General features: G+C 51.7%; 1 protein-coding gene and 1 long non-coding RNA gene across 6 annotated transcripts in view; one reads left to right on the forward strand and one right to left on the reverse strand.

Moving 5' to 3' along the window:
* SPTBN2 (spectrin beta, non-erythrocytic 2) overlaps positions 1 to 13,074 on the reverse strand; it is a 38,560-nt gene that overhangs the window by 19,786 nt on the left and 5,700 nt on the right. For 3 of the 4 annotated variants that reach the window (XM_077862562.1, XM_077862563.1, XM_077862560.1), the window contains exons 2-10: positions 11,180 to 11,358; positions 6,575 to 6,726; positions 5,933 to 6,106; positions 5,049 to 5,140; positions 4,809 to 4,889; positions 4,369 to 4,484; positions 2,288 to 2,400; positions 1,965 to 2,152; positions 357 to 474 (exon numbers count right to left, since the gene is read on the reverse strand). In XM_077862562.1, coding sequence (XP_077718688.1) covers positions 357 to 474; positions 1,965 to 2,152; positions 2,288 to 2,400; positions 4,369 to 4,484; positions 4,809 to 4,889; positions 5,049 to 5,140; positions 5,933 to 6,106; positions 6,575 to 6,726; positions 11,180 to 11,336 — 1,191 coding nt within the window. In that variant the 5' untranslated portion in view covers positions 11,337 to 11,358. Of the gene's footprint in view, positions 1 to 356; positions 475 to 1,964; positions 2,153 to 2,287; positions 2,401 to 4,368; positions 4,485 to 4,808; positions 4,890 to 5,048; positions 5,141 to 5,932; positions 6,107 to 6,574; positions 6,727 to 8,703; positions 9,087 to 11,179; positions 11,359 to 13,074 lie in introns of those variants that run through there. The other variant, XM_077862561.1, reaches the window with a different exon arrangement.
* LOC144292383 (uncharacterized) lies at positions 9,250 to 12,224 on the forward strand. Of its 2 annotated transcripts, none has more exons than XR_013359811.1 (2): positions 9,250 to 10,877; positions 11,444 to 12,224. It is a non-coding gene; the product is annotated as an uncharacterized LOC144292383 (long non-coding RNA). The 2 variants fall into 2 exon arrangements; XR_013359810.1 differs by having other exon boundaries at positions 9,250 to 10,712.

Genomic DNA, 13,074 nt, shown 5'->3' on the forward strand with positions numbered 1-13,074 from the left:
CATGAGGGCCACGGAGCCATATGAAAGCACACCTGCTTCTAGGTGAGGACTGGAGGGGGATAGGGAATGATGGAAACCACTGGATTTGTTTGTTGGGGGGGGTGAACCCTATTACTTATATTAATCTTCAAACATTGTCTGTGGAAAAATATAAAATATAAGCAGAGAGTGAATTGGGGGCGTGTTGTACAAGATAAAGAACTGGGCTATAACTTTATCATGTGCACTTGCATGGGGAGACAGAAGGAGGAGGAAGGGGGAGGGCAGCGGGCAGCCAGGACAAGTGCTCCAGGTGGGGTGGCAGGGGCTGGGGCCGAGGACAGGACATTGGTAGGGCGGGAAGGGAGGCTGTGCACCTTGTTGATGTCAGAGATGAGCCGGCCCTCGCGAGGTGTGTAGACCTTCTGATTGTTGGCTCGCAGTTTGCTCTGGATGGTGAAGAGCAGAACTTCCAAGTTCCCCTTCTCAGTGAACCTGAGTCAGGAGGTCGGGTTTGGGTCAGAGTCAAAGGTCATAGAGGTCATAGAGGCACAGGGGCTCTACGTTTCAAAACAAAGCTTCCTGTGTTGCTTTTCTTCTCATCAAAGCAATATACATGGTCTCAGTGCAAAAGCCAGAAAATACTGGCAGGTGTGAAGAATATACTTTTAAAACAAATGAAAACCAGACAGAAACAACCAGTTAGACTTTGGCATGCATGTTGTTGTTGTTGTTCTTCTCCTTCTTCTTCCTTTTAAATTTTTTTTAAATTTTTACACAGATGGGATTATTTCAGAACCACAGCTGACATTTGCCAAGGACTCACCCACCACGAGCCAGGCCCTGCTCTCATTTGGTTCTCTGTTATCTGCATTCTCTTATTACCTCATTTTCCAGATAAGAAAACGGAGGCTTGGAGAGGCTAAATAAGATGCCCAATGCTTACAACTGCTTGATGGCAGAGCCAGGATTTGAACTCAGGTACTCTGAATCTGAACATTTAGTCATTTGTTCCCTGCTGTCTACAAATAAGCAATTTTTAAGACTGCTTTTTCATTTCTGTTTCATGAACATATTTTTTATGTCAATAAGTATATTTCTTCAACATTATTTTCAGCGGCTCTCCTGTGACTTATTTTTCTTTTACCAAGGTCAGGTTAGTGAACATCCTGGAAGCTATGTTTTTGTTCACTGCCCAAAAGAGGGCTTTCTGGATCAAAGGGCACACCTCAAATCATTCTTGGAATATGTAGGAACAGATGTTTTCTGGATTAGTATTAGTTTTGGAGCTGAAACATATTAACTCCAAAAGAGCTCAATAATAAGCAAACAGAAGTTTTAGCATGTACTATATAGAACTGCCTACTGGCAATTCCAGACTTGAAAAAAGTCCACTTCTAAAACAGGTGAACAGTGAGAACCTTGGCAGTGTGCACATCACCAGCCATGCTCCCAAGTCACTGACTGTGACCTGCCTGTCAGATCCAATCCCCCTGTCCTTAAGCTGGGATTGGGTTCTGGGACACCCGGCCAGTAATCTTGTCTGAGTGAATTGCCCTGACTCTACATACCATAGTAAGCATTTCCACATGATGAATTTTTTTTTTTTTTTATGATAGTCACACACAGAAAGAGAGAGAGAGGCAGAGACATAGGCAGAGGGAGAAGCAGGCTCCATGCACCGGGAGCCTGACGTGGGATTCGATCCCGGGTCTCCAGGATCGCGCCCTGGGCCAAAGGCAGGCGCTAAACCGCTGCGCCACCCAGGGATCCCCATGAATTTTTTTTTTTTTTAATGGATCATCATTTAAAAAGTTTATCTTGGGATTGCTTCTGGCACTTTGAGCTGGGGGAAATGAGCGTTCACTGCATTTACATACTGCCAAATTTCCCTCTCCAAAGGCCACCCTAACTTAGGCTGCTTCTCCCACGAGCATGGCTCAGGGCAGGCATGCCGCAGCAGGAAGTGGTCCAAGGGCACCTACTTGGGTGGCTTCTCTACCGTGCGATAGGAATTGAAGGACTGCAGCTGGTTCTGGACCCCGCTCAGAGAGTTGGCCAGCTGCCGGTCATTGAGGGTCACAATTGTTTGCTCAATCCACTGCAACAGCTCTGAGGCCAGGGACTCATATTTTTCCACTAGGCGCTCTGCCTCCATGGCATGGTCCAGCACCTGCAAGACAGAAACAAGGGGGTCCTGCCATGGGGTCCCTGGCCCACCCTACAGCTCTACCCTGTCTCTGCTTTTGGGGGAGGAAGACCCCACCAGGCCAGATCTTTGCTTCAACCACCCCACAGTAGGGAGTACCTTGCCAATCCTTTTGCCTTCCACAGCCAGGGCCTTCATCTTGGAGAAGTAGTGATAATAAGTAGCCACATAAGTAATGATTGATTTCTCATCTGGTTGGTCCACATTCACATCTGAGAAAAAGGGCCACTCGGGTCAGGCATTTATTTTTGGAGATTTGAAACCTGCCTCCCAGGAATACACCTGCAACTTGAATCACTCACCCCGAATCCCAGGGCCTCCCACCTCTGCCCTCCAAGACTGACATCTTTCAACTCTTAGTGCAAAATGACAAATAAATCATTTGGACTAAAAGGACATGAAAAAGCTATGTTTTTTTATTCCCTTAGAAACAAGCTGAAGACAAAATGCAGAAGCCCAAGGAGGCTTTTTACCAGTGTTTCCAATGGAGACCAAAATTTGCTGTTTAGGGGAAGAAAGGCAAAAAAAAAGAAACAGTATTCCCATTTGGGGATAGATCTTGTACTTATGGGCTGGGTAGATGTCTAAGAAATCAGTGGATTAAGGGTCAGCAAGATGGAAGATACAAACTAAGCTTCCTAACACCAGGATGTTCAGAGGGACAGGTCCAGTGAGCCCTAGCAGTTCTCAGGGCTGTGTCAGGGCAACGGTCATGGCTGTTGCTGACCTCAATCCCAAAGTTCAGGTATGAGTCCAAGGAGGTGAGGGTCCTTCAGGCAAGTCAGCTTCTACCACAAAGACCAAGGCTGGAGCTCTATATGCCTTGGGTTCTCTTAATTAGGCAGATTCCATCCTACCTACAGGGGAGACTATGGGACTGGAAGCCCTTGTGACCACCTCACAAAGCCCACAGGCAAGGAGGACCCATTGAAATCACTTCATGAAGCTACAGGATACTTCCCTTTACTTAAATGTTCTTCATCAGAGCTGTGCTTCTCAAATGCTTTCCCAGGAACCTATGTCTACCCTGCTTCCACCACTAGTTAACTAATATTTGTTACTCTGGACTGAGATGGTGCTACGGTAGGATGGAAAACAGGTAACTGAGACCCAAGTCTGCCCAGTGAGCTTAGGAAGAAGTGTTTCCCGTGGGGAAGCCCCGTGGCCCTTCTCCGCCTCCCTTTTGTGGTAGCTCCAAGTCTTGTCTGTCAGAGATGTGGCTAAGGACACAGGTCTGGAGTTTGGATCTCTGCTCCACCAGCTGTATGACCTTGGGACAGTCACTTAACCCCGTGATAGGTCCCCATCTCTTCTTCCATAAACTGAAGACAACGATGGCACCGATTTCAAGGGGGTGTTGTGAGGATTCGGAGCATGTCGAGTGCAGCTCCAGGTACAAAATAAGAGCCCAGTGGCCACTGCCAGTCTCACCAGCATTCAGATCAGAACCCCAGAAGCCAGTCAGCAGGGCTCTGCTGACCATAAGGCCAGAGCTGGGTGAGAGCTCAGGATCATGCAGCTTATTTAGGACCCTAGAATTTTAGAATAAGAAGGGCTCTTAGAGGGATGCCTGGGTGGCTCAGCGGTTGAGCGTCTGCCTTTGGCCGAGGGCATGATCCTGGGGTCCTGGGATCGAGTCCCACATCGGGCTCCCTGTGAGGAGCCTGCTTCTCTCTCTGCCTGTGTCTCTGCCTTTCTCTCTGTGTCTCTCATGAATAAGTAAATAAAATCTTTAAAAAAAAAAAAAAAAAAGAAGGGCTCTTAGAGACCACATAGACCAATCTTCTCATTTTAGAGATAAGGAAAATGAGCCACAGAGAGGCTAAGTAACTAGGTTTAAGTCACAGAGCTGCTCCATGATGGGGCTGGCATAGAACCACATTTCAGGGCTCTCTCTGCCACAGGACTGCCCCCTTCCTAATTTTTTTGGGGGGCGATATAATTTTTGTACCATAAAATTCACCCTGTAAAGCATACTATTCATCAGTTTTAAGTATATTAACAAGGCTGTATAGCACTTATCATGATCTATTCCAGAACATTGTCATCAGCCCCAAAGGAAACCCCTTACCCATTAGCAGTCCAGTCACCTCTCCGCCCTCCACCCTCAGCCCCTGGCACCCACTCATCTGCCTTCTGTCTCTATCCCACAGCAGCTTCTTTACATCACTTTGCCCCACCTTCAGGATCCAGCAGCTTCGTGAGCCCCAGCTCCTTCTCAGCCAGATTGAAAGCGTTTTGCAGATTGTAGTGTGCGTTGCACTTCTTCAGCGATTCAAAATCCAGCAGATCTGGCCTGTACAGAGGGAATATAGAAAGTATCAACAGCACATAAGCTCCTAAAGAAGAAAAGTAAAGTCACCCCTGTGTTTATCCCTGTCACCAGCTCCATTTTGTCTAGAACCAGGCAATCCAAACCCACACCCACTGCTCCCCAACCCTCTGGCTCCCATCACTGTCCTTTATGTAGCGTGGTGCCCCCACATCCCAGCTCTTGTCTGGATGTTCACTCTTCATAACTGCTGTGTAGTCCATCTCATGACTCGTCTATGCATCTATGCACCCCTAGGCCATGAACCCATCCAGCAGGAGCTCAGGCAGGCTCGCTAACCCAGCTCACCGGTGCTTATGCACAATGGCATTAAAGGCCAGCCCATCTCTCCAGCTGGTGGTGAAGTTGTGCACGTTGACATTGGGATACCTATAAATAGAGACCAGGAAAAATAGTGAGTAGGGCCCAGCCCTGGTCTGCGACTCAAGGATGGATCCCCAGCTGGTGCTTCTGGGAGACCATCCCTCCTTTACCGCACAGCTTTGGTGCCTCCAACCCTCCAAGGCCACAGTCCCTGGGCAGCCTCACCCTGCGGTCTTCATCTGGCACCACAGCAGTAGGGCATCCTTGGCTGACTTCTTCTCCTTGTTGTCTTCTGTTTCCACACTGATGTCTTGGATCTAAGAAGGAAAGATGGAAAGTCCTCACTCCCTAAACAGGGGCTTCTGGAGTTACTGAACATACTCAGCAGTACACAGCAGGAACTTTAGGTTCCTATAATAGGGGTGCAGGGACAGAGCCTGGAGCCCTTTCATTCTGGAATAGTGACCACAAAACATCAGTTCAAAAGGATTTGAGGCAGCAGAATGGGTCAGAAGTCAGAAGAGTGGAAGAGTCTCAAAGCAAAGGATGATGGATGGCTCCTTGGAGCGGGGAACTGTGTGGAGGGGTGAGTGCTTCCTGAGAGCTGGGTTTCAAAGGGGGCGCTGATGGAGCTCTCTCAGGGCTGGGAGGAGCAGAAGAGGTTACACCCAGGGAGTCAGGGGACAACTGGGATGTGATGGTATCAGGACGTTGGGTTGCCTATGCTCAGAGCGTAAGAAGCAGTAGGGGGACTGTTTTAGGGAGGCAAGCAGAGTTTGAGGCAGAGGAGTGGAGCAATGAGCAGGAGGTGAAGGTCCAATGTGTAAAATCTCCAGTCCCCTGTGGACCAACATGCGGCCCTACTACATGTGGCCAGGTAACAGACCAGGCCACAGGGAACCTGCCACAGAAGTGTGACAATACGCACACTGATCTCTATCCCATTTAAGGAGGAGGGTCCCCTGATCTGGTGCCTGGATATCACAGCAACCACAAACTGCTATACCATGTATAGCATGTTTTTATCGATCATGACGTGTACAGCACTGAGGCATGAAGCGCTTGCACTGAGGTGTGAAGCACACTCTGCATGGCGCTGTGCCAGGTACCTGGAATCGAAGGATGATGGTCCAGACCAGCCCAAGGGTCAGACGGTGGTTTCCGTCCACGATGTCATGGGAGCCCATATTTTCCAAGTGTACTTTCTGCTCCTTCAGGAACTGCAGAGCCTTGTCCACATTCTCCAGGCAGTGGATCCGCATGCGGCCTTTTGTGGGCTTTGGCTGTTGAGGGATAGGAGACATGACAACATGGGGCCCTGTGGGCCCCCTCCTCCTTCCCTCTCAGCCTTCCCAGGGCCCTGCTTTGCACACCTTCCCCATCTCCCCCACCCCCATCCCCACCCCCAGGAGCACAGAAGCAGCCCTCAAGGCTGGGCCAAAGTTCACAGAGCCAAAGCGGAGGTTCCAGAGGTGGCTTGGGCAGATTAAGATTCCCAAGGGAATTAATTGCACCCTGAGTGGGTGGGAAAGGAAATGTTTTGAATGGGGCCACTGTTCCTGTCTCCATGAAGCAATGCTCCTATTTAATCCACGCAGCAAAACCTCTCAGAATGAAACCATCCTCTGACCAGAGGGCAGCCAACTACTTTCCGCTCTGTGCTGTCACTCTTCTCTCTGAGGGTGCCTCCCAGCTTGTCCCCTCAACCACTGTTTCTCGGGCTCCCTCCTCCCTCTGTGACCACAGCTCACCAGTGTCTCTCCCGAGAGCACCTCGAGGAGCCTCAGGAGGTTACGTCCATCCCGGAGGTCGCTGTACAGGTCTCCCACCCGGCATGTCACCCGGGCCAGGTGCGAGTTCACCCACTTGGTGAAGGTTTTCTTCTGCACGGCTTCCCGCTCATCTGTGGCGGCAACATGGGGTCATTTCTGTCCTTCAAGTACAGTTCACCTGCTTCTAAACACCAGTGGATGGGGTTGGGGGCCTGGGGGGAAGACCCCAGAAGTGAGGTCTGGGAACGAGGATTGGAAGGAAGATGCCTGAGATGAAAATCTCTAACTTAAAAAGCAGGGAATAAAGAAATTGGAATGAGCTCAAAAGGGTAAAGATATAAATGAGCAAATGGGCTTCAAGAAGAAAGGATGAGAGAAGTTAGAAGCAGTGAGACATGAGGGGAAGGCTTGGGATTTGGGATCGGGGATGCCCTGTAACAGTGGAGGAACACTGTTACTTAATCAGAGACTCATGTCTTCATCTATAAACCAGGCATACTACTTGACTTTCTACTTCAACGCGTGACTGTGTTGATTAAACAAGACTATGTACGTAAGATGCCTGGCACACATGATGAGTTACTCCTTGATGAGTTACAGTTATCCAGGCATGATCTAACCCGAAGGAAAGACCCAGAGCTGCTCAGGAGCAGCAGGAGGTGTGGCTGTTCTCTTCGCTGTTGGACAGGGCGTGGACTTAAATTACACCAGCAGCTCTTCCAAGTGGTCATTAGAAGGACACGACATTATAGAGGCTCTAAGCCTCCTTGAGTCAGCTTGCTCTCCTGGGATAATTTAAAGGAAAGATGGGCTCCTCTATTTGTGGGGTGGGTTCATTCAATTTGCTGCAATGGGATTCAGACCTAGGACATCAACATTCCAATGCTAAGAAGGAAAACAATCTTGAAAGTTGGGAATAGGGAAATCACTGAGCCTAAGAAACACAGTGGGGAGTAAAACAGGCAGAGTTAGGCACAGATCTCAAGGACAGGGAGGAAATGCCTTGCTGCCCGGTCCGGTCCGTTGCATAGGAGAAGCTGCTGCTGAGTGCACGCTTTTTAGGTTCCACAGAAAAATTAAGATTTTAGACATTATAAATGACAAAGTGAGGGAAGAGGCTCAGGCCATCAGAAGCTGCTCTGGCCACTCAAATTTCTGTCTGTTTTCCCCAGAGAAGCCTAGTGTGATCCCCGAAACCCAAGTGGCTGGAGTCTGAAGAGTCACTTTTGTTTCCCTTCTGGGCAACAGCATCTCAGAAATCAAAAAGACTCGTCCCTGAATTTCACATTCCTATGCACCTCACCCATTAAACATAATGACACACCCACGTCTACTACTGTCTCTCTTACCTCCAACCCCTGAACCTGAGCGAAACTTGGGGTCCTGACAACTGCACTGGCAGGGCCCTGCTCTGTGGGCTTCCTTCCTTTCAGGGTCTATGCGCCCTGCCTGGGCTGGGGATTGCCCAGATCATCGTCCATCACTGGATCGTGAAGACTGCCCTGATGCCAGGGGCACAGGGGTGAGGCCATTTTGGCCCCCAGGTAGAATAAGAGGAAGATGTAGAATCAGTGGCAGCTAGGAGGAAACTGGGCAAAGCCAAGGACCAGAGATAAAGCATAGCTTTACAGGGTGTCCACAACATCCACAGGCACCTCCCTCCAAAAGAAACCCCACAGTGGGTCCCAGGAATTCACTGAAATATTGCTGCCAGGATGAACATACACCTGCTCTACACCTGAACCTGTCTGCACCAACTCTCTCTGACATAGTCCCTGGTTTCTACACACACACACTGCTCCTTCCACACCTTTAGACCCCTACTCAGAAACCCAGGGCAACAGGGACAAGCCCTGGGTTGCTTGGCTTAACAGCTGTCCCAGCAGGTGCTTCATCTCCAAATCCTCCGTGGTTACAGCCTCCCCGTGTGCTGACCTGGGCGCTGCCACCACGCTCACTGTCCTGCTTCCAGGGGGCCCGAGCCTTTCCCCACTCTGTCAGCACCCACGAGGCATTTTCTGGCCTCTGGTAATTAATTATTCCCCTTGCACACTGTCTCCCAACACTCCGCGGGGGCTCCTCCGTCGGGGCCCGGGGCGGCCGCTCACCTTGCAGCTGTTTGAAGCGGCCTTCCAGCACGCTGGCGTACTGAGCGGGGTTGACGAAGGCGGCTGGCGACAGCAGGGGGCCCCCCGGGCTCTGAGCCCCTGCCACCGCCTCATAGTAAAAGTCGCCCGCCCCGTTGAGGCCGGGCCCGTGCGCCCGGCTCAGCCCGTTACCATTCATGCCGCCCGCTGCCTCTCACGCGGCCGGGGCCCGGCGCCCATGCCCTGCCCGTGTCCGTCCCGGAGCCCCGGGGTCCCGAGCGTGGGCTGCCGCCGGGGAGTCGGCTCCAAGGCGGGGAACGTGTCGCGGAGCCGGGGAAACCGCGTGCCGGCCGGCCGAGCGCCCGAGCTCCGGGGCCCGTCGGCAGAGCACACCTGGCTGCTGCGAGAGGACGCGGAGGCGGCTCCCGACAAACAGGTCGGACGGTGTCGGGGAGGGGGGAGGGGGAGGGGAGGGGAGGGGCGGGGCGGCGGGGGGCGGGGGGCGGGGCCGGCGGCGGAGGCGGGCCCGGCCCTGCGGAGCGAGCGCCGAACTGCCAGCGCCTGCAGACCCGCCCCTCCGGCCCGAAGCTGCTTCGCGCGGGCCCCAACGCAAACGCCCACTTCCCGAAGGCTTGCAGGTGTGACAAGGATGGCCCATCTTGGGGTGGCGCTGGGAGGTCCGCCTTCGGGACGTGAGCTTTGGTCCCCAGCTCGGAGAGCAGAGAAAAGAGAAATCCTTGAGGCAAAACCAGCTCAGAAGGTGCGGGCCACCGTACCAGGCGGTTGCTTAAATACTCTTTATCTGTGACACAGGTGATCGAATCTTCCCTACTTGTTTGCCAGCACTTGCAGTTCCGGCCTCTTTCCTGCCACTTGGTTCACCGAGCCCTCCTCAGACAGGCCATTCCTGGCCCCCAGTACAACCCACTGCTGGGACATCTGCCACATTCTCTTCCGACCCCTCTCTGGGCTTCAGCTCATGCCCCTTATAGCCTACTCCTGCCTCTCTCCTGTCTTCATTCAGTATTTATTTGGCATCTACTGGTGCAAGGCGTAGTGCTAAGTTAAGTCCGTACAGAGAAGCCTCTTCGGGAGAGCCCAGTTTGCTGGTGGAGAAATGACAGCTCAAGGTGGCATGTGTCATGTGTGCACAGACATGGTGACAGTCCTGGGTATCATGTGGCATGTGCACACAGACAACATGACAGTTCTAGGGTCAACATGCATCCCAAACCAGGGTATCAGGGAAACTTTTCCTCAGGTGACATTGTCCACAACCCACTCTTCTGTCTTCTCTCATCTATAGAAACACTGATATGATTGTTTCACAATCCAGCCTAAAGACTCAATCGGAAGGGCAGAGAGGTCCTGGAGAAAATACATGACAAGGGGTTCCCACAGCTAAGGCCACCACACAAGGGTCCTCAGATGCTGGGCTGCCTGAGAGGAATTACCTGGAGAGCTTTTTAAAAATCCTAATGTCTGGACCATAGGTCCAAAGATCCTAATTCAATGTGTCTAGGAGTCTGTATTTGGAAGTCTGTATTTGTAAAAATGTCCCTGGGTGATCCTGTAAAGACTGCTGCCTGGTTTGGGAACCACCCCCTCAGTGTCTCCCTACTTCCAGAAGGCCACCCACTCATTCCGGGGGCACTGCTTCCAATGGGGAGGAGCAGTTGTGGTCTCTCCCACTCACTGGGCTGGGGGGACAGCAGGTCGGTGGAAGAGACAAGGGTGGGACACGGAGGAGGGAAGCCAGACGGGGCGGGTGGCCTTAGGGTGTGTGGGTGATTCAGCCCCACGCCAGCCGCTGGTGGTGTCAGGTGGCAGCTGTACTCTTGTTGCCATGACAACTCCTCCCCGGAACGCAGGGAGGCCCGTCAGACGGGTTTGTTTGTGCTCAGAAAAGCTGAGGGAAGAGCCCAGGCCTGAGGGTAGGGCAGGGGCCGAGGTGGGTTGAGAGCAAACTCGGGAGAATGGGCGGCTGCAGAAACCAGCAGCGGGTGGAGGGAACTCGCTTCAGGGAACAGGTACATGAAATAAAGGGAGGAACAGGTACAGGAGATAAAGGGAGGAACAGGCAGCAGGTGGAAGGAACAGGTGGGGAGGGAGCGGGGAGGATAATGGGCTGGGAGGGAGAACAGGTGTGAGAGGTGACAGAGAAAACCAAGGAAGACCCAACAAGGGGATGAAAGGTAAGGGAGGGGTGGGTGGAGATGGCAGGGACTAAGTATGAAAGAGTCAAGGACCATGACTCAGGACATAGAAGAGCAGAGCTGAGCCCTCTGCTCGGGGGAAGGGAAGCTGGGGAACATTCTGGATTGTATGAACTTTACTCTTGGCACTGGAATTGGGGACCAGGAGCTTGCGGGGGTAACGTGGGTCAGCTGGCAGCTTAGAGAGAAAGCTGGTCTTCCCACGAAGTTGGAGGACCCTCCCTGACAAGCTTATCTTCCCAGACTCCACAGCATGTCCTCTGGCCCTCCCCGGACCTCACCTGCCAGGGCCTTAATTCGAGACCTCTCAAAGAGGCGGGCTGAGCTGCTGTCATTGTCCCAGTCCGAGTCAGGCAGGTCCCAGCGGTTGTTGATGTCGCTGTACTGGCCCTGGATCTCCAAGCTGTCGAAGTCTGTGGGTGACAGGGTGCTGCTCATGGTGGCAGGTGGCCTCCTGCTCCTGCAAGGGGGAACATGGCTGGTGAGGGGCATCTCAGGACCACTGAGCCCACTACTCACTGTGTCCTTCTCTCCTCTTGCCCTAGATCTGCTCCGCTCTCCTGAGGGCCAAAGGCTGAGACTGGTTCATCAATGGAGATCAGACCTTAGTGGGAGAAGGGAAGCCATGGTGGGGAAGTAGAGGGACAGGACACCAAGAGATAAATGTGGAGTGAGACAGAAAGGCAGGAGTGCCTCAAAGTGCTGTGGCAGAGAGGAAGGGCTGCAGAGACGGACAGTGAGCAAAGCTGGGAGCTAAAAGTGTTAACGATGGCTAACAAATGGCATGGCTCAGGACAGCAGTGCACAGGCCAGGGAAACACACAAGCAGATGTGGGACCCCATGAGCAATAATGAGTATAAACTTTGATTTCGTGGTTCCACAAACTGTTCGGAGCTCCCACGCCACACGAGACGATCTCCTATCCCCAGGAGGTGATTTGAGATGAAAAGACCCTAATCCTGCTCTCGAGCTAAGATGCATTTATAATACACCAGGAAGCTTGTGATGCCCTTAGGTAAGTATAGACAAAGTGCCCAGGAATTGAGAGGAGGACACAGTATGGTTCTCCCTCCTTTGCTTCCTTTTGTTTCTCACAGGGAACAAGGGAATACCTAATAGGTGCTAGATAAACGTCAGCTATGAGGGGGATCCCTGGGTGGCTCAGCGGTTTGGCGCCTGCCTTTGGCCCAGGGTGTGATCCTGGGATCGAGTCCCGCATCGGGCTACCGGCATGGAGCCTGCTTCTCCCTCTGCCTGTGTCTCTGCCTCTCTCTATCTATGTCTATCATAAATGAATAAATAAATCAATCTTAAAAAAAATGTCAGCTATGATATGTGTCCCTACTATGTACATGCATCGCCTCATCACACCCCCTAAGGGGCAAGGGTTCATTGACCAGGAAACTCCACCTCTTAAGTCATGGTTCAAGGTCACGCAGCTGGAAGGGGCAGAGTTGAATTTTAAAGAGAGGTTCTTTCTGACTTTGGGGAACAAGCTCTTAATCACAATATTTACATGTGCCTCGAATCTCCTGGAGCCCTTCAGAGCTCCCTGGGACATTTCAGCACCCATGGCTCCCTTCTAGGGCCCAGGCTACTGAAATTAGGACCACACATGCTTGCCAGCTCTACTCATGATTCTACATTATGCAAACTTTGTCCTTCTCAAAACTAACAAATAAATTTTAGATTAGCTGCTAGGGATTTTTAAAAACCCTCTACTGTCCACAGTTCTCATGTAATTCACCATTCAGCAGCCATTCAAGGGAATGGAGGGGGCCCAGTCTGTAACTTTATTAGAATCTCAATTCTACATTTCTAATTTTCCTAGCACCTCTCAAACACAAAGACATTTTAGTCTTTCTGTAGACATAGCTACTTCCTAGGGCGGAGGCTATCATCTTGGCAGTCTCTGGCTCTGGAAAGATGGACAGGAGAACCTCGTGTGTAGTTTAGGAAAAGAGGAAGGGATGGGTGGTGAGTTGTGGGAGGGTAGGAAGGTGTGTTCCCTGGCACACAAAAGCAGAGCTTGGCTTCTGTCATTAACTGGTTCCATGAAGCTGAACCTGACCCTGACCCCCAGGAAGCCAGGATTGTCCGCCCCTCCCCTTTCTTTCAAAGAGAGAGCAGGCAAAGTTTCCCTGGGAGTAGCATTAATGAGGGGTGAGGAAACTA

Source organism: Canis aureus, chromosome 21 (genome assembly GCF_053574225.1).
Source record: "Canis aureus isolate CA01 chromosome 21, VMU_Caureus_v.1.0, whole genome shotgun sequence".
Lineage (NCBI taxonomy): Eukaryota > Metazoa > Chordata > Mammalia > Carnivora > Canidae > Canis > Canis aureus.